General features: G+C 33.6%; 1 protein-coding gene across 2 annotated transcripts in view; it reads left to right on the forward strand.

Moving 5' to 3' along the window:
• The window catches only part of CALCRL (calcitonin receptor like receptor), a 96,586-nt gene extending 76,666 nt beyond the window's left edge, over positions 1-19,920 (forward strand). For both annotated transcript variants that reach the window (XM_051849375.3, XM_051849374.3), the window contains 7 exons: positions 1,370-1,496; positions 4,821-4,974; positions 6,265-6,325; positions 6,737-6,803; positions 11,447-11,665; positions 11,826-11,867; positions 16,912-19,920. In XM_051849375.3, coding sequence (XP_051705335.3) covers positions 1,370-1,496; positions 4,821-4,974; positions 6,265-6,325; positions 6,737-6,803; positions 11,447-11,665; positions 11,826-11,867; positions 16,912-17,136 — 895 coding nt within the window. In that variant the 3' untranslated portion in view covers positions 17,137-19,920. The remainder of the gene's footprint in view (positions 1-1,369; positions 1,497-4,820; positions 4,975-6,264; positions 6,326-6,736; positions 6,804-11,446; positions 11,666-11,825; positions 11,868-16,911) is intronic.
• The last annotated feature ends 1,340 nt before the right edge of the window (positions 19,921-21,260 follow it).

Raw genomic sequence — 21,260 nt, forward strand, 5'->3', positions numbered from 1 at the left:
GTATAACTTAAACGTGCAAACTGAGATGTTTCTGTAATGAAATGATTCTGTGTTTTCCTATATGTGTTTAGACTTGATATGTTTTCAGCTTCAAGGGGATTATATTTTATTATTTTTAAATGTTACCCATAATAAGCCTTTAGGTAAATGTTTCATGAAGAAGGTAGTGCTTTTTTTTTTTTTTAATTGAGCTTGTGTAAGGCAGTCTATATAGAGATCTGAGTGAATGTAGGTTCATTCTGAAGAGTGGTGCTCCACTTATCATTAACAATTCCTCTACATTATCTACTTTTACACAAACTCCACGTGATCAGTGCACCTCCATTGTTTTATGCAAGAGGAAATACTTTAGTAAGTGATAGTATGTATGTTTGTATGTATGTATTTTGCATGATTCGGCCTATCATAAAAATGTGGTAAAGCTGAATAATGAAGCTGAATAATGGGTTGTTAAGTCTATATTTTTTTACCAGTTCTTCTAAATACAATATTATCTTTCTCATGATGTGTCTGCATAACAACCACCACCACCACAAAAACAAAACAAAAAACGATGATATACATAGAAGAGCCTATGTATTGTAATGAAAAGCACATCATCTGTGTGAGAATTTGACAGACAAATCTAAGGTGTTCAAATTAATTAGCTGCATAATTGTTTCTATTAATTACCTAACATCAGTAAATCTGTTTTACGTTTGAAGAATAAAATTTTTAAATAATATGTTCTGAATTTTTTTTAAAAAAGGTTTATTTGAAAGGCAGAATTATAGAGAAGGAGAAACAAGTGAGGAGTGGGGGAGAGAGAGGGAGAGAATGAATCTTCGTTCTGCTGGTTTACTCTCCAAATGGCAGCAACTGCTGAAGCTGGGAAGGCCCGAAGCTGGGAGCCAGGAGCTTCCTCCCGGTCTCCAGTGTGGGTGACAGGGGCTCAAGGACCCTGGCTGTCTTCTACTGCTTTCCCAGGCACATATGCAGGGAGCTAGATCAGAAGTGGAGCAGACGGGACTCGGACCAGCATGCATATGGGATGCTATCATTGCAGTTGGTGGCTTTACTTGCTACGCAGCAATGCCAGCCCCTCATGTTCTGGAATTAACAGAGGAAATTCATGTAGGAGCTTTATAGGGCAAATTTCCTATTCCCTATGTGATCTACCTCTGCTAAAACAACTCATGTCTCTAGGATGAAGAACTACAGGTTTTCCTTATTTAAGATTTTATCATGAGTGACTCTTGGATAGAAAAATATTTCTTCCAAAATTAGAAAGGTGGATGTGAACTGGGGCTGTATTTTATTTGAGGGATAATTAACAAAAATGTGGAAACATTTTATAATATCTAAGCTTTTTGTTTCTTTTGCCTTTTAGGAGCCTAAGTTGCCAGAGGATTACCTTGCACAAAAATCTGTTTTTCTCTTTTGTTTGTAATTCTGTTGTAACAATCATTCACCTCACTGCAGTGGCCAACAATCAGGCTTTAGTGGCCACAAATCCCGTAAGTAAAATAAAGTGCCTTTAGATTCAAGGGTTACTTAAGGAAGAGAGAGCAGAGACAAGACTGGGGGTGGGGTAATCCTAATATATGTATTATGTGTGTAATAATGACACATTTATAGATCCGACATATGAAAATATATGTGGCTATCCTGTAATATAGAGATAATTACTCCTCAATATTCCATAAGATATATGAGTGAATATTAAAAGGAGGATAATTGATTTAATTGTTTATCCATGGTACACATATCTTCAGCTCATTTTCTGGGTGTAGAATCCTGCTGCTGTTGGAACACTGAGTTTAAAACAACATAACATTTACTTAATCCAACTGAAGAATCAACTGAAGCAACTATGGGCCAGCATTGTGGCTTAGCATGCTGAGCCACCATTTGTGACACCATCTTCCTGTATCAGAGCACTGGTTCAAATGCCCAATGCCCTACTGGGAAGGAACATACAGCTCCCTGTAATGCACCTGGGAAGGCAGTACTTAATGGCCCACATACTTGGGTCTCTGCCACCCACATGGATAACCAGAATGGAGATCCTGGCTCTGAGCTACAGCCTGCCCCAGAACTGGCTGTTGTGGCCATTTGGGAAGCGATCTAGGGGATGGAGGATCTGTTCCTCACTTTGTCTCTACCTCCATCTCTCTCTCTCTCTCTCTCTCTCTCTCTCTGTCATTCTGCCTTTGAACTCAATTGATCAATCTTCATTAAAAAAACAACAACAAATGCTATACAGTTAGAAAAAACAACATGAAAAGAAGAAATATAAATTATAAAATAAAATAAAAATAAAACAACAATATGAATTACACACTCTAGATATTATACTTTATTAACATAAAAAAGTAAAAGACCTACCAAGTACTCATTGCCTCAATAAACTTTTAAAAACTTTTTCCTTGTAATCCATATTTTTAAGACATGCTAAATTTATTTACATGAATGCATACATTTTATGTAAGCCATATGCACATGTCAGCTATATTTGAAACTAAATGTCTGCATTTATGGAAAAAAGATACCAAATTTTTAAGATGATCTGCTTTCACAATGTTTATAGTAGATACACTAGTTTAGCATATAAACTTGTGTATGTGAGTTCAATAAGATTAAGTTATCTAGTTACTGAAATCAGAGAAAGGAAGGAATTGTTACCAATAGGTCAATAAACAACACTCTCATGTGTGTTTTATGTGTGTTTTTAGGGTGGTTTCCAAAGTTCTAAAATTCCCTGCATTGTTTGCACATGTGCATCCGGATGGTTTAATCTTGTATATGTTCCACTCTACGGTCACCGGGTTAGGAAACACACTGGGGTATAATTAGTAATATAAAAAACTGGCCAGTGTCCCACCATTTTAAAGTGAATTTCTCTAGGCAAAGAGATGCAGTGTTTTGTCACAAAGCTGCAGAGCAAGACAGTCCAAATCTTGCATTTATAAACAAGGATATTGTATTTAAAACACACAATATAAATTGTAACGTATGTTTAATACCATCTTGGAAAAATTATTGTCTTCATTTGACATAAAAACATTTTTCTGAAGCATCACTAAATTCTTTTTATCACAATGGTTTGTAGATTAGTTTTTAAACTGAAATAAAAAATCAGAAGTCCAATTAGATATGAATAGCTAAAAACTAAACAGATAAAAATTTGAAATTGAGGTTTATCATTTATATATATACATATATAGTTGAATAATTCAGTTTTATCTTTGATAAGACTTTAATACAATGTTGTGCTTCATATAAAGGTGTATTATTTAAAATTCAGTATCCTACATTCTTCACATATAGTAATAAAGGAGCAGGTTTTACAAATACCCTTCAATCAGGACATTGATTGTAGTAAAAATAAACTTGGAGTTATAGGAATTGTATTTAGGGTATAGCTTTGATGATGAGTGACTATTAGCAAGTCTTTTAACTTTTGAAGTATTCAGCTTTCTGGCAATAAAATATGTGACAATGATAAAACATAACTCATAGACATAAGGATTAAATAAAATATGTGGAAATATTTTAAAAATTAGTATTTTATTTGAAAGGCAGAGAGGGATCAAGATTCTAGTCCCTTCGGCTGGGTGCAAGGATCCAACTACTTGAGCCTCCCCTGCTGCCTCTTAATGTGTGCGTTAGCAGGAAGTGGAATCAGAAGTGGAGCTGGGGATCAAGCCTGGACACTCCAATACTTGATGTGGGGATCCCAAGTGACAGCACCTTAATCACTAGGCCAAATACGTGCCATGACATGTTTTTAAGAAAATTCCTATGAAATGTTATTATTAATCTGTGATAACCCAATATTTATTTTCCAGTGCCTTTCACTTCTACTTTTCTTTAGTGAAAAAGATTTATTCCAAAAATAATGGTAAAATTTCCACTAAATATTTATTGGTTTTCAGGCATGAAATTAAAACTGATAAGAGTAACTGGCTATGTATTTCTGGGAGAGTTTTAAATTTATTCCTCTTGCTAAGAGAGTAAACCATGTCTCTTACTTTTCTATGCTTACTTTATACTTTAACCTCCTCCTTACTTTATACTTTAACCTCCTTTATACTTTAACCTCCTTTAAAGTAGAAGGAAAACTAAATTTTTTCCTTCCTTTTACTTACATGAAACTCTCTAATTCCACATTTGTATTGGATATATGGACTCATTACATTATTATTTAGTAAGTATTTGCACAGGTGGCCTGCAGCATACAAGAGTTTCCAAGTATTTGGGCACTTTCAGCGAATTGTTTTTAAAGTTATTCTTTTCCCCCAACAGGATGCAACAATCTAGAAGTTCATGATGTTATTAACCTATATATAAGTAGATATAAAGTGATTCATATGTGAAACTTTTATACTTATAATTACATAATAATGACCAAAACACATAAGCAAAACACACATTCACTAAATGAAGTAGATTTGGATAAACAATTAATTGTTTGAAGGCTATGGCTAAAAATTTAAAGGTACAGTTAGGTGAGTTTAAACCTGGCATTTTATAAATCTGAATTGTTTGTGTGCAAGATTGTATGAAGACTTGGGCCCTGCACCCACAAGGGAGACCAGGAGGAAGCACCTGGCTCCTGGCATCGGTTCAGTGCAGTGCACCGGCCGTAGCGGCCATTAAGGGGGTGAACCAACGGAAGGAAGACCTTTCTCTCTGTCTCTCTCTCTGTCTAACTCTGCCTGTCAAAGAAAAAAAAAAAAAAGATTGTATGAAGAAAGCAAATTCTGTTTAGTGAGCTAGAGTATTGTTTACATACAGATTCATAAATGACTAAATATTAATTGGTTCCTTTTTCACAGGTCAGCTGTAAAGTGTCCCAGTTCATCCATCTTTACCTGATGGGCTGTAACTACTTTTGGATGCTCTGTGAAGGCATCTATCTGCACACACTCATAGTGGTGGCCGTGTTTGCGGAGAAGCAACACTTAATGTGGTATTATTTTCTTGGCTGGGGTAAGTGCCATGATATAAATAAGTTGATTCAACTGATTAAGAAAGCATTTTTCCCTATAATACAAACCTAGAATCATCAATAGTCACTTTAAAAGACAATTAAGTTATTTACTTTTGATCATTGCTTTAAATTGAAATATCTAAAGCAGAGTATCGCTGACTTGTTGTCAATAGTCACAGTTTGATTAATAATGTCTTTTTGATATTAAACATTTCAGTTAATAATGTATCATGTCTGAATATTTAATGACTGAAACAACAGAATTAGAATCATGAATTAGGGATGTAGTCCTGGGTTAGTTCTGATTCTCCTTTTTGGTCATGCATCAAACCATCTTTGAAATTCCATTTTAAAAACATGGGTGTTTCTTGAAAAAAATTGTCATTTTACAGTAAGAGAGGTCAGTAATAAAGGCGTGCAAAAGGTTGTTTTTTTTCTATATGTTATTCACAAAGCAAGCAGAGGCACACTTCTGTCATAAAAAAAGGTAGCTAGAATAACACAAAATATCAAATACCAGAAATGAATTCAGTAGGCCCAGAATCTGGAAACAAAACTGAAATTTTACTTAATTGCCATCTGTATAGGTTTAGGTAGATGTATAGAAGTATGTATAGAGGCTCTTTAGAAAGCTCATGGAAATTATGTATTCTAAAAAAACTACGCATGGATTTGAAAACTTATTTTTTGCGATAAAACTCATCTTTGCATTTTATTTTCCAACTTATTGAGGTCCCTTCATATACAGATACACCAATCTTTAGCACATCCTGGCCTCTTTTATAATGTATTTTTTCATTTCATGCTTGAAAACTCTGAGTTAGAATGTTGAAAATGCAAAATTCTTAGTACATAAACCATCATTTTCTCATCTTCAAATAAGGGTTTATGATTAATTTGCTTCTCATTAATCTGTCCTGGAAATTCTTACCAATCTCAACTTTTCCTCATATCTGATCATCGACCAAATATTGGCCAATTCCATCTCAGAGAAAGTATATGAATGTTTAATTTCTTTTAAGCCTTATAGCCTAGGAGGCATATTTATGGAACTAAACTCTGGTGTCCACCAACTCAAAATGACTTAGAATAAACACACACACACACACAATATAAATAGCTAATAGTTTATCATATTTGTTACTTAACCATACAGATATTTGTTCAAATACTTGGCATCCAGTTAGTTTTAGTTCTATAGAATCTTTGGGTTTCATATTTCATGACATGATTTAGGAATCTCATCTATAAAAATTTTCCTATTTATTTTTTTTCTTTGACATTTTCAGGATTTCCACTGATTCCTGCATGTATACATGCCATTGCCAGAAGCTTATATTACAATGACAAGTAAGATAATCTCTTTATAATTTTTTAAAGATTTATTTATTTTGAAAGTCAGAGTTACAGTAAGGGAGCAAGAGACAGAGAGATCTTCCATTTGCTGGTTCATTACCCAGATGGCTGCCATGGCCAGGGCCAAGCCACACCAAAGCCAGGAGCTTCCTTGCGTCTTCTATGTGAATGGCAGGGGCCGAAGGACCTGGGTCATTTTCCACTGCTCTTCCCAGGCCCTTAGCAGGGAGCTTGATCAGAAGTGGAGCAGCCATGCCTGGAACTGGCACCCATAAGCGATGCTGTCATCACAGGCAGTTGCTTTACCTACTATGCCTCAACACCAGCCCCATTTTTAGGATTTCTATTGGAACTAAATACAACAAAAATCTTCAAGATGATTGATTTCTTTATTTTTTCCCCTAGTTGCTGGATCAGTTCTGATACTCATCTCCTCTACATTATCCATGGCCCAATTTGTGCTGCTTTACTGGTATGTAATTACAATTCTCCTTTTCTCATTATTGCTGATATTTCAACTTTATTCTTCCTGAATCATCTGGCTTATGATAGCCTTCAGAATCAGTACTTAATAGAACAGGATTTAATGAAGGTGTTACATTTGAGGCATGGTTAGGAAAGGCAAAGGAACTCATTTGTAGTGTGTGATGAGGCACCGTGACCAACAATGTGAGAAGATGGTATCACAGCTGAATTTGAAAAGGATACCAAATGGTGTTACTGGAATTGGGCAAGCATTGGGAGCAATGACCCAAGAACTCTGCCCTTGGATATAGGAAAACAGCCACAGCTAAAACCAGACACGGCAGGGAAGAACAGAAACAAATACTCAGATTTCTCATACACTGATCTCCTGGTTCCTCCCTTTACCCAAATGCAGCCAATGTCAGAGAGCAAGAAAGTGAGCCTGAGTTCCCATGCTGAATATAGATGTCACTTTCTGGATCATAGAGCAGAACAGGGATGGATTCGGTTAAGTAAGGAATACAACAAGGAAAGCAAACACACCTATGTAAGATTAACATTCCATTAAAGATGAGACTTGACATTAGAAAAAGAGAGCCTTTAAAATGTTTGTAATAATCATCACTTTATTGAGTACACCAATTGGATATCTTTAAGTGTGATTGTAGGGATATAGAAATCACATTCAAAACTTTTATTATGCTATCTGAGATGGGAGAACAAATGAATACAAAGCAGTACTTGTATATTTAGGTATAATATATTCCTTCGCCAAAATTGAAAGTTTCCTGGCTGTGTTTTTCAACAATTTGTTTCTATACAAATATTCTGTAACTTTACTATATTTACTATTTGCAATTTAGTGTATGTTTATATTAGAAAATTGTTGAAGCTATTTTCAAAATGTATCATTGTTAAGTCATTTTGTTGATTGTTGCATGAGTTCAAATTGCACTTGCACCTCTTTCATGCTGGTGACTTTAAGCAATTAAAATAATCACTCATTGCCTCAAGTCCCTCATTTGGAAAATAAAGAATGTAGAGGATTTAATAATAGTGACTTTTATTGTTCTTTTAAACAAATATAAGTATTAAATGTGTTAAAACGTTAAAGCATAAAAAGTGCTTAGCCTTCATGCAGAAAACTCACAAGTGTCACATTTCTGGTTTGTGCCTGGCCACACGAGACAAAAAGTTCACAAATCAACACTTGGTTTCCTTTATGTCTTTTATGAACATTTTACTGTATCTTACTGTACATTGTAGTGAATTTCAAAGGCAGAAGTGCCTCCTTCCCTTTCTGCCTCCACAGTGAGACACTGTGTTTAAGCTATATCCTGAGACTTCCTGCTTTGTAGTCTTTGTCCTCAGAGAGCCAACACTGAATCTTGGTAGAGACCACTGTTGACTGTATTGCAAGACAAGTTCTGCTTTATTTTGTTATGCAGCTTTCGGGAACTTATTTTTTTCTCTGTAATGATGAATAATAAAAATGCATATTCAGAGGGTATTATACATATTAAATATTTCCTTTAAAGTGATTAGCATGATGTTTTAAACACAATAAACTCTTGAAAATGCTTTAAAAGTTTATGCATTTGTAATTTATGCATGATACCATGGTTCTGTTCTGAGCAGAGCTCAAATAAATTAAAGCATTGTTTGGGCCACCCAGGAGCTTCCAGAACAAATACAAGACAACATTTTATTACAAAAGACCTGATTACAAAGAGTAATATGTAGTTCAAATTCTTAAATCACAGAGTTTCAACAGTAAAAGCTCCCAGCAAATATAGAGTGTAACAGCTCTTAAAGCTCTTTTAACCACAATCAGTTTCTTTTCATTCAGACTTCCTCTATGAATTTCTCCTTGGGCAGGATGGTATTGGAGTGACCACAACATTATTGAGGTATTGCTACACAGAAGTGAAGAGTGGTTATATTTAATTTAGGTTTAATGAGCTATTTAGGTCACTCCAGGGCATAATTAAGGAATTGCTGGCCATTGTTGTTATGTGACTGGCTCCAGGAATCCTTCTACTGTCAATGTACTGTCACCCACTTCCTGTTGTGATACCAGGTTGATATTGTGATATGTAAATGTTTTCTGTCTATAGCATTGTGAAGTTTATATGAGTTGTAGTAAAAAGAGGCTTTTGGTTTTCTTTTTAACTATTTTTGCTCTCTAATTTGGATGAAATTCAGATGTACTTCATGTGAAATTTAAAACTCATCCTATTTTTTGCTTAAAATGAATGGAAATAGTTGTAGAAATTAAAGTAGGATGAGAGAGTCATAATTCTTAAAAGCATGTTCTGTGAGAAGTAGCATGGAGAATTGGGTCATTTCACTCTAACACAACTGTTCATACAATAGATAATGTGAGGACTAACCCCACTGTCAATTCTAGTTTTTAGTTTCACATTTTAAATAGATTTGCTATTTTGGAAAAGTAGTCTTCATTTAAAAATTTTTTATATAATGGAATCTAAATTACAATATTTCTACTGTATTTTCTTAATATATGATTTAGAGTTGTTTATTAGATTACAAAATATTCTATATTATAAATTCATAATAAAATAAAAGGGCTGTATTGCCTTTACTTCTGTGAACTGGTAGTGATTTTATTGATTTAAGGAATTTATTAATACAATAGGGTCATAGCAAAAATAATTACAACATAATTCTAATGTTTATGTAGTAATAATATAGAGAACAGAGTATTAGATACAATTCTAAAAATAAAATGATACTTCTCTGCCCCTCTCCTCTCCCCTGCCCTCCTCACCCTCCCCTCCCCTCCCCTCCTCTCCTCTCTTCTCTTCTCCTCAAATATCCATATCACTCAAATACAGTAAATTTTACATTTAGTCCTAACTTTTAAAACAGAAATGAATGCTCAGGAAAGCATGGCAACAGGTTGTAAGAAATAAAGCTGACATGTTGATTTGTCATGTTTCATTCTAATACCTGTTGAGAGAGCTTATTTTGCTTTGTATTTATCACATCCCTGTGTCTATAACATGTTCCTTTTTATAGATGCATTGCCATCAGTATTATACTGAGCTGTATATTTATGAAGCATATGTCCCAATGAATTCTCTAAGAATAGTAGTGGAATGATTTTATGCTCAGTTGTTTTTATAACACATGTCTTAAATGCTCTGTTATTTGCGAACTGTTTTCTATATTAAATTATTAATCTCCCTTATTTTTCAAATTTATTAAGGTATGAGGATATACAGTATATATTGATTTGTAGTTGGATTTGTAAAATTATCAAATAAAGGGCAGATGACAGAAGTTAAGGTGAGAAGAAAAGAAAGAGAAGAGCAATTTGCCTTCTTGGGACTTTTCTGCAGTTAATGTACACAATTCTATGGAAGTCATAAGTACTGGGTGTAAAGTAAATAGACCAAAAAAATGACACGAATAAATATGAGAGAGAGAGAAAGTATTATTGAGAGAGAGAGACAGAAAGAAAAACACACAGAGAGATTATGAATCCAATCCAGCAGTTTCCTGTGTTTCCTGATTTCATACTATATTTAAGTTTTATGTTTCCCTTTCAAAGAAATGGTGTGTCTTGAGGAAGGTTGTAAAGCCACAGTAAATACATAGGGTCCTATGGGATGCCAAATGATTTTAGCTCTGGGAAATACCAGGTTGAATATTAACTAGTTCAGTTGTATGACTTAGTCTTCTATAAGGATAATGAGTATTAGACTCCTATTTTGGAGAGTTGTTGTAAGGATTATTGTTACATAAAGAAACACAGAAAGAATAAACAAAAAGATGAAAATGGCTATCATGGTAAAATATGCATGTGGAAATAATGTAGTGTGGACATTTATAATGAAGTGATGCTTTAAAATGTTAGCTGTTTGTTGCAAACAATTGCTTCCTTTACACTAAAAATATAAAACATTTAAAAATTGCGGTTGAAAAATGACCTGAGAAAAACACTCAAGTATTTTCACTACTGTAATTTTTCTAAAGTTTAAATACATTAAAGCTTTTAAAAATAAATCACAATTCTATATAAACAAATTCATATCTCAGAGAAAACTTCAAAAAGTTCCATGAAAAAATGGAATTAAAAATTACTTTTGGTGCAAAATTTTTCAAAATTCATGCATGTTTTTAAAGATTTTTATTTACTTGTTTGACAGGTAGAGTTACAGTGAGAGAGAGAGAGAGACAGAGAGAAAGGTCTTCCCTCCATTGGTTCACCCCCAAAATGGCCACTACAGCCGGCATGCTGCACCGATCTGAAGCCAGGAGCCAGGTGCCTCCCCCTGGTCTCCCATGCGGGTGCAGGTGCCCAGACACCTGGGCCTTCCTCCACTGCCTTCCCTGGCCACAGCAGAGAGCTGGACTGGAAGAGGGGCAACTGGGACTAGAACCAGTGCTCATATGGGATGCCGGCGCTGCAGGCAGAGGATTAACCCAGTGCACCATGGTGCCAGCCCCAATTCATGCATTTTTATAAGATGCCTTTCTCAAGAACTTTTTTGAAGATCACTTATATACATTTTAAAAAGTCTTGTACATTGAAAATATTCTAATATTTATAAAAATTGGAGATTTTTCAATATTACATATTAAATATAAAACAATTTTATATGCCATTTTATTTTCATTTAGGTGAATCTTTTTTTTCTATTAAATATTGTACGTGTTCTCATCACCAAGTTAAAAGTGACACACCAAGCTGAATCTAATCTCTACATGAAAGCTGTGAGAGCTACTCTTATTCTGGTGCCACTGCTTGGCATTGAATTCGTGCTGATTCCATGGCGACCTGAAGGGAGGATTGCAGAGGAGGTATATGACTACATCATGCACATCCTTATGCACTATCAGGTATGGTGTTCATGACATCAAGAAGGCAGCTTGCTTGAGAAATTTGTTAGTAAACTGGCATACACTTTTGGTGTTATTCTTGATTTCTTATATAGCAATTTGTTATAAATAAACACAACTTTTCCTTTTGGATTCAGAGAATTCTATTTTTCTTTCACAGGGTCTTTTGGTCTCTACAATTTTCTGTTTTTTTAATGGAGAGGTATGTTGATTGATTTTATTCCTTGCATCATTTTGCTATTTACAATATATTTTTCTTTTTAAAAATTATATAGAATTATAAATTCCTCAGAAACAACTATTTCAAGTACCATTTCCATAAGAAAAGTAAAAATTAGGTAATATTAAAGTTCGAGGCTACTGAAATTTCAGCCTCAGTTTAAAATATTCTAGTAGTGGCTTCTATTTGTTGAATCCTTTGACCTACCTTTGAATCCTACTAAGTCTATACCTTGTCCCAAGTACGGTGCTAAGCAATCCTAACTTCATAGAACACATAAAATAACAGGAAATATAAATGACTCACTTCTCTCTTCTCTCTCTCATTTTTTTTGTCTCCTCCATGGTGTGGCCTATGGAAACATTTTTACAGTGGACACAAAATCATTTAAAAAGAGAATTCTCAATTATACAAGGAGGAAGTGTAATAGGTTAGGGAATTTAGAATAGAATGCCCTAAATTGTAACATGGAAATGTGATTTTAGATATTTCTTGATTTTTATTAAAGCTTTCCTACTTCAGAATTTTTAGGCATTTTGAAAATTGATGCCACATTTCTTTTGCATATAGCTAGTATTATAGCTCATGGGTTTGAATTCTGTTGACTTAGCTATTTATGTGTTTTAATCTACTTGACAAATTTTAACCTGTAGGAGGATTTAGCAAAATTGAAGAAAGTTTGGAAACCCAGAGCACCACTGAGTGAGGTACAGACACTCGATAACTGAGAGGTTTATTAGAAAACCTCTGATGGGGACCATGTGGAACCAATTACCATAACTTTATGAGAACAATTCCTTTTTTACTTGGCATATAATAATACTCAATTTTCAATTAATTGGAATACATTTTAATTTCAATATACAGATATTTTAATCCATTTATATAGGCTGTAGAACTGTCAAACATGGTCAACTATATTTCAAACCTATAGATAATGCTTCATATTTTTCTGCCTTTCAGAAAATAAGAGTACCTTCTCTTCTGAAGTCAATTAAAAGTATAGACAGAGGATGCAACTAAAAAGCACAGATATTTGTTTTATTAATAAAATTCAAATAGAACTTATTAGCTTATTTTTGTATCCATTGATTAGGTAATTTTTTAATGCTATGTAGGTTGTAAAAATTAAATATAGATAAGAGTGATATGCACACAAGTCAAAGAACATGCCTGACACCGAAAAGTTGCATTTCTGAATCTACAGAAACAGATCTTGTTTTCTAAAGTATAATTTTAAGTATCTAAAACCCAATCATTATTAAAATATTTTGTGATAGGCCCCAGTGTATAATAAATGGATGACGCCATTTGACCCCCAAAGATATTACTTTCTTCTTGGTTGTCTTATTTTTGTAAATTCTCAATTTCTAGGAGTATGTGTCTATCTTTGTCAAGGGGGGAATAAAAACAAGTTCCTTACACCACAAGTCTCACAAGATTTAATGTCAGCTGGGGAATGTCAAGTTTTTAGCATCTGCTTCACTCTCAATAGTTACTCAATTTATTACAGACTCATTATTAAAGCTGTCAACTAACTCATTTTTAAAAACACATGTGCAAATGTGTGCATCTCAAACTGATCCTTTTATGAAGCAAGTGTGCCCAAAGAATATCCAAACTAATTCCTGATACTCTTGTTGCACTCTATCTGTGTAAGCAAAAGGGACAGAGAACATTGATCTTCAGCCATGTCCTAAGATTAAGAAAATTTGGCAACAGATAATTAAAATACAAAATCACTGAGCTTGTTTATTGCCAAATCCTTCAATTCTTCACACATCTCTAATATCTGTCCCCCTTTCTTAATCTCTAGAGATACAACCCTTGTATAAGTATGATTCATTTCTAGTCTTAAGAAATAATCCTTCTCTTTTTGTCACGTTGCCTCTTAGGTTTTCCCATTCTAATAACATGAAGGAATAGCTGCCAAAGTCATTTTCTGTGGTTCCAACTATGTCATGTACTTCTTAAAATCATTTGCCCAGGCTTAGTTTCCTTTTTGCTTTCCACATTAGGTCAAATGACTTGTCTTTTGCTTAACACATGTATTTTTCTCTACTCTCACCTCTGTTTACTATTATAGCTAATACTTTCCTTCTGTTATTTCTCAAAAGTTAAATCACTGTTGCCTGGCAAGTACTCAGGCAACTTTTGCCTCATCCCCTATTCCACACAGACAAAATGTACTCTGTTAACATGACTATCTAGAAACTCTGATCAGCAAAGAGTACATTTCACACTTGAGGGTAGAGATTTTTATAAAATGAACAAGAAGATATGTTGAGAACAACTGATTTCACATAAGAATTTTTATATGAATCTAGTAAATATTTTTAACTGAAGTTAGATTAAGAAGGATAGAGTTGGTTGCTTATCAAATGTTTATGGGTATATGAAATCATAATGTTAAATTCTAAACATCTGACTTGACAACACTGTATACAACATTCATGCAAAAAAGTGAAAAATATATTCATACAGTTAATAACAGCAGGATATCTTCCTTTTAGTTTTCTCATTTAAGTGACCACTTTAATATTCTGTTGAACAGGTGCAATATTGAATTAGAGGACACAGATGAAAATTGCAGCATCCTTACAGAAAACAATATAAGCAATAATATAAGCAATATAAGCAAACAGAAGTCTACTAGGCCTGTGTGTCTTTGATTAGGTTTACTTATTTTGAAATTCTATTTGAAAAGTAGAGAGACAGACAAACAGAAAGAGATCTTCTATGCACTGGTTCACTCCCCAAATGCCTGCAACAATGGGAGGTGGGGCCAGCCAAAGTCAGGTCCCAGAATGCAGTCTTCGTCTCCTATGAAGGTAGCAAGGACTCAGGTATTGAAATATCACTTGCTAACTTCTAGGGTAAGCATTAGCAGTAAGCTGCATTGGAAGTGGACCAAAGTCTCAAAACCCGGGCACTATGATTTGGCATGTAGGCCTCCCAACCAGTGTCCTGAAAGGCCTGGCCACAATTAGATTTATTTTTGACTTTTGTTGAAAGGGAGAAAAAGTATAATAATCTTAATCAAAAAAAAAATTTCAAAGGCAAAGAGCCAGATATTCCACAGCTATTTTGGCTTTTAGACTTGCATTTAACCTTTAATTTTTAGGACTTTACTAGAGTCACAGCTATGATAATTCTTCCTTTCAGTTGCTTCTCAGCATTTATGTACAATATTTAATAAAAGGCTACATTTCAGTTGCATTTAACAAGGAGATATATAATTTAGGTACCCAAAAGTCCACAATTAGTAACAAACTTGGAAAAATTTATTAAGCATAAAATGGCAATATCAAAAATAATTTCCACAAGAAATACCTAGATAATTAATCAATATCCTTTTTAAAAATCTCTGCATATTCATTTAAAAATTATAATTCTAAGCCATCCATTTATCATTTGCCTTAAGGTTACATGTGAAAATATTATTTAAGTTGCCTTAATTTAAATATTTTACTTGGAGAATTTAGAGTTAGTAAACTAAGTAGGAAATGGATTATAAACTTTTTACACTATAAATACACTCTTTGTTCTATAAATGCTTTTATTTTCAAGGAACATTAATATGACTAGAAATTATTTAGTTCAGATCTGGTTGCCATATACATAGATATAAGCACAAAGTTACTGAACATTATAGTAATATAACTTTAGAAACCACATTTTACATTTTAAGAATATGAGTATTCAATTACTGAGAAGAGGGACACTAGCCAGAAACTCTAAATCATTCTTGGTTTTACCTTAAGCAGTTGTTGCCTTTGTATTTTATCTTTCCTTTTTTCTGAATTGTAAAATATGAAATGAGACAGTAAATCTTTGTGCTCATTTCAGATGATAGTGCACAGGAGATTTCAAGAGAAATTTATGATAGCCCATGGAACTGCAAATCTCTTCAGAATACTTATTTGCTACAAAATATTTGTAATTTGGAGAACTGTTTTCTTGATCTATTAGAGAAATGTGTAAGCCCATCTTAAAATATGTAACATTGATAGGTATATATGAATATAACAGATAGAAAGTTGAGGAATTGTATAGAAGTAGTAGAAAGTTAAACAATGATTAGTAGTAGTAGTTTATGTTATTTTGATCATTGGAAATTGCTTTTATAAGCTTAGATTCCCTTTGGGAAGTAACGTAAGATGCAAGAGTGGTGGAGAACTTCAGGAAGGCCATTCCGAGCAGTGTACACTTTGTCCAGAAACAGATCAGGCCACAGGGATTTGCCTAACATATTTGGACTCAGAGGTATACTGCTCCAAGCCAGTCTGTTAACTCATCAGATTGGGCAATGTCCAAAAGGTCAAGTTGGAGATGTGTTGGACTATTCTCATATGTGCCCACTGGCTTGACAGGAAGGAAATTACCTTACTGCCTTAAGTTCAGTTGAAACCAAAAGTCACTATACAGGACATATCTAGCCTTGATCTGTAGTTCCAAATAAAGATGGAAGACTCATTTAATTTTTGAAATTTTTACTACTAATAATCATTAGTTGTGCATTAACATGTTCAAGACAATGCATGTAATAAAAATATTAATATGGGGTGGGCATATGTTCTAGCAATGAAGATGCTGGTTAAGATGTCCACATCCAATATCAGAATATTTGAGTTTAGAACCTGGCTCTTGCTCCAGATTCCAGGCAGTAGTTGATTGCTCAGGTATTTTGGTTCCTGACAATCACATGGCAGAGCTTGGTTGAGTTCCTGCCTTTTGTTTGGACATTTTAGGGCGAATCAACAGATGGAAGCCCTCTCTCTTTCTGTTTTTCTCTCTGCCTCTCAAATAAATAAATTAATTAAAAATTAATGGAATCTAAAAATAGAGTATTACAATATATTTACTAATGTAAAGATGACAATTTTTAAAACAAGGAAATAAAAACATATTAACTACATCAATTCTTTAAGAAAAACTTTTCTATAAAACATTTTATTGTGCTTCAAATAAAACATCTTTATACCAATTAATGAATGTTTTTGTTCTGTTTCTTTTTGATTAATAGGTTCAAGCAATTTTGAGAAGAAACTGGAATCAATACAAAATCCAATTTGGAAACAGCTTTTCCCACTCAGAAGCTCTCCGTAGTGCATCTTACACAGTGTCAACAATCAGTGATGTTCCAGGATATAGTCATGACTGTCCTAGTGAACACTTAAATGGAAAAAGCATCCATGATATTGAAAATGTTGTGTTAAAACAGGAAAAGTTGTATGATTTAGTTATATAAAAATAGAGGAATCATTGCCTGTTTGGTGCCATTCCTAAATCAAGGACTTGCATTTACAACTATACAGCTAGAAGACATCGATGTTAACTCAAATTCTAGAATGCCATAAAAAAATCCCTGACAGTAAATCAGAAATGTGTTAACAAATGTTTAAAAACCATCTCTGTATGGGGAAACCATCTTGATTTTAATGTTGGCCAGTAAATACTGTCACTGTGACTGACATTCAGCTACCAACCTTAAATCAGTGAATATGGACTTGGAAAAAACAATAAGCACAATCAATTCTTATGAGCTGGAATTAATTTACTTAAGAATAACCCTATTATTGTTTATAGAACCCAGCTAGATCCTATGGACATGGAGGGAAAATGAGCTTTTTGTTGGTTTGTCTTTAAAATCTTCAACTTATTGTCATGGATATAGCTTTTTTTTCCCCTGCTCAATTACCATCTGAAATGGACTAGACAGAGTTAGTGATTTCTATTGGCTTACTCTCTTAAGAGAAGGAACTGAGCATAATTGTTATAAGCTATTCATTTGCTGACTCATCACATTTTTTCCCTAGGGCATATTCATTTTCAAGACTTGGTGAACAGGATGTGTAACACACAACCTTATTTCTGTCTCATTAGGGAGACATCTTGCTTGATACCACAAAAACCTTCTCAGCTACTTCCCATCTTACTACACAAGTGGGAATGGGGATCATTTTCTCTGTATCTGTCAACAGAAACTGGACCCCTTCCATTTCTACTGTATAGACAACTTAGGAATCATTTTATATGAAGGAAATCAATGAAGGATTTCTTATTTTCTCAGAAGTTTGTAAAAAAAAGTTTGTTGTGAAAATGAGCTTGTGAATATCCATTACTTTATTTTGTGGTGTCAAATCAAATATATACAAGCTAGGTGATTTTTAAAAGCAAATAAGTAATGCAATAGTGTATGTATGTTAATACCTGATACTGTGTCTGGGCTGATTTTATAATAAAATAGAGTCTGGAATTCTATTTTGATGAATATTTTAAAGACAACCAGATGCCAGCATCAGAAGGTCTAAGAAAATAGAAACATCCACGATAAGATATAAAATATTTATTTTAAAAATGCAATGCCCATTATTTTATTGGTACATTAGCTTTGGTGATTTAAACCTCAATAATAGGTGTGCTTGACATAGTTCTTTTTACATTTTGATGGTGAGCTAGTATTTCAATCCAAAAGTTTTAAACAACTACTGTAATAGATGCCGACCTGCTACTCTATGGGTTTTACCCTATTAAAATTTTTCTTTACTAACTTTTACTTTATGAAGATATAGTAAAATACATATTGGAAATATTCTAGCTTTTTAAAGAAAAAGAACTTGAGGAATATAATATCATATACAGTGTTTTAACATTTTAATAGAGCTACTGTATATTACAATATAAACTTGTGAAAGCTTACATATATTATTCAGAAATAATTGTTTCAGTCATTTATAATTAAGATGGAAGAAATCCTTGCTAATGAATTAAAATGACGTTTAAATGGGATGCAGTTTCTCTAATATTATTTGCACTGAAATCTCTAGAGAACAAGAATTATTTTGACTAGCAAAAGTCAATTTTAGGAGGTATTATGTGTATGTGTTTTTGAAGTGCGTCAATCTGTTTAAAATGAATTAAACTAATAACTTAGTCCTAAGTTGTCTCCTAAGCTGTCGATAGACAATTAGTCAGAAGTCATACAAAACTGCATAGGAAAATTATATATTAGTAAGAATTAACATATTAAATGATGTGGTCATTGCATTTATAATTTATCTATACAATAAAGGTATTATTAAGTTAGCTTCAAATTTATGGATTTCACAATGAGCTGTCAAAAAAGGAACGCAGGCTGTTCTGGACATTTAGCTGTTTAAATTATACAAAAAATTCCTTTTAATAAACTCAATTTTAGCTATTTATTATTAAAAGATAGATTAAAATTCTTTGCTGACAGTGTTCATGTATTTCAGCATTCCTCTAGATGAACTGTCAAGTCTCAACCACCAATGACATTAGAACATGCTGAATTATCAGAGAGCATTACATTTAAATGACATTGTAATTTCTAGTATTTTTTATTGTGCTTTTACTATATTCAGTTTAAGTCAGAGTTTTTTTTTTTTTCACAAGGGCTCATCTTTTGTACATTCTTTATGAGTACCAGCCACTCTGATTAATCAGTGTTATTTTTTACCCATATATTGTTAGCAGTAATATTTTTTAAATGTTAGATTTCTCTGAAACTTAAGTGCTAACTAAGATCTTTGTATTCTCCTCATAAAAACAAGTAAATATGATACTTTTTAAGGCAACTTCTTTGGTATCTAAAAATTAATTTGGATCATTCTAGCTTTCAATATGTGTATCTGCCATTGTCCTGCAATTATTGCAATTGTTGGGAAATTACATTCTAATTTTCTAAAAACTCGGATCTGTCACTATTTTCTAAAGTTATTTTCCAATGTACTTAGTCTTCAAATATCCATTTTGTAATTTAGTGTTTCTTTAAATATAACCCAATGTACATAGAATTAGAGGTAGGTTAGTGCTGTATTTATTGCTTATAATTTTAAATATGAATTTATTTTAATTTTCTTTTGGTTTTAATCTGCTAATAGAAACTCCATTTTATCTGTACAACATATTCAAGATATTGATCAATTAAAATAACTCATATTATACCTACGTAATGTATATCTCTATTTCTTGACTTTATACAAATATTAAAATTTTGAGTTCTCATTCATATTTACTGAATGTTGAATAATCTATTTTATAAAGTTAATACTTATCACAGTCTAGGTGAGATACTTCTTAAAAATTAATAAGTATATTTTACCTTGTTTGAAGTCTTCAATTAACCAGTAAATGAATTTAATAAACCAATAAAGAAAAAGTTATTAATGGGCTATTTAAGGTAGAAAAATGCAAATGGAAGGCAGTGACTCAAGTACTTTAAACATCATTTGCTGATTTCCTGGGTGCACATTAGCAGGAGGCTGGATCAGAAGAAAATTCCTTCTTATGCAGAAAGGAGACTATACCCAAGAACAGCATAATGTTCAAGGATTCATCTTTTTTTCCATGAGTGTATTTCAAAAAATTATGAAAAATGAAATAAAAGTTTAAACTTACTTAAGTGAAAAATAATTTGGAAATCCTGTCATTGCTTTTTCATAATATGCAGTTCCCTGAGCTCTTTGAAGGATTCTTTTTTTTTTTTTTTTTGGACAGGCAGAGTTAGACAGTGAGAGAGAGAGACAGAGAGAAAGGTCTTCCTTTTTCCATTGGTTCACCCCCCAAATGGCCACTACGGCCAACGCACTGCGGCTGGTGTGCTGCACCGATCTGAAGCCAGGAGCCAGGTGCTTCCTCCTGGTCTCCCATTTGGGTGCAGGGCCCAAGGACTTGGGCCATCCTCCACTGCACTCCCTGGCCACAGCAGAGAGCTGGCCTGGAAGAGGAGCAACCGGGACAGAATCCGGCACCCCAACCGGGACTAGAACCCGGGGTGCCACCACCGCAGGCAGAGGATTAGCCAAGTGAGCCGTGGCTCTGGCCTGAAGGATTTATGGACGTCTCTATTTCTGTATCAATATCCATTTCAAAGACTTTAGCAATTTTTCTTACAATGCTCCCTCACCCTGATCATAATAAACAAAAAATATTGTTTAAAAATACAACTATCATAAAGTTTGATTTTTTTAAATTATTTTTAAAAAATTTTATTTGAAAGGCAGAGAGACAGAGACACAAACAGCTAATTCCATCCACAGGTTCACTCCCCAAACGCCTGCAAGAAGCTCCAAAATGGGAGGCAGTGATCCAATTACCTGAACCGTCACCCTATGCTTTCCAGAGTGCACATTAAAAGGAGGCTAGATCAAAAGCAGAGGACCTGGAATTCAAAGCAGGTGTTCCAAGTGGCATGGCATCTTAACCTCTACACCTAATACCCTCTTTCTACTTGATCATTTATGTACATGTGGCAAGCATTAAGTTATGATATAGAACTCCTCAAGTTTGATTCCAAAATCATTAGAACTATATTATAATTTTATTTTTATTTTATTTTTTTTTTTGACA

Source organism: Oryctolagus cuniculus, chromosome 3, assembly GCF_051225735.1.
Source record: "Oryctolagus cuniculus isolate XC-2025 breed Fujian yellow rabbit chromosome 3, ASM5122573v1, whole genome shotgun sequence".
Taxonomy (NCBI): Eukaryota; Metazoa; Chordata; class Mammalia; order Lagomorpha; family Leporidae; genus Oryctolagus; species Oryctolagus cuniculus.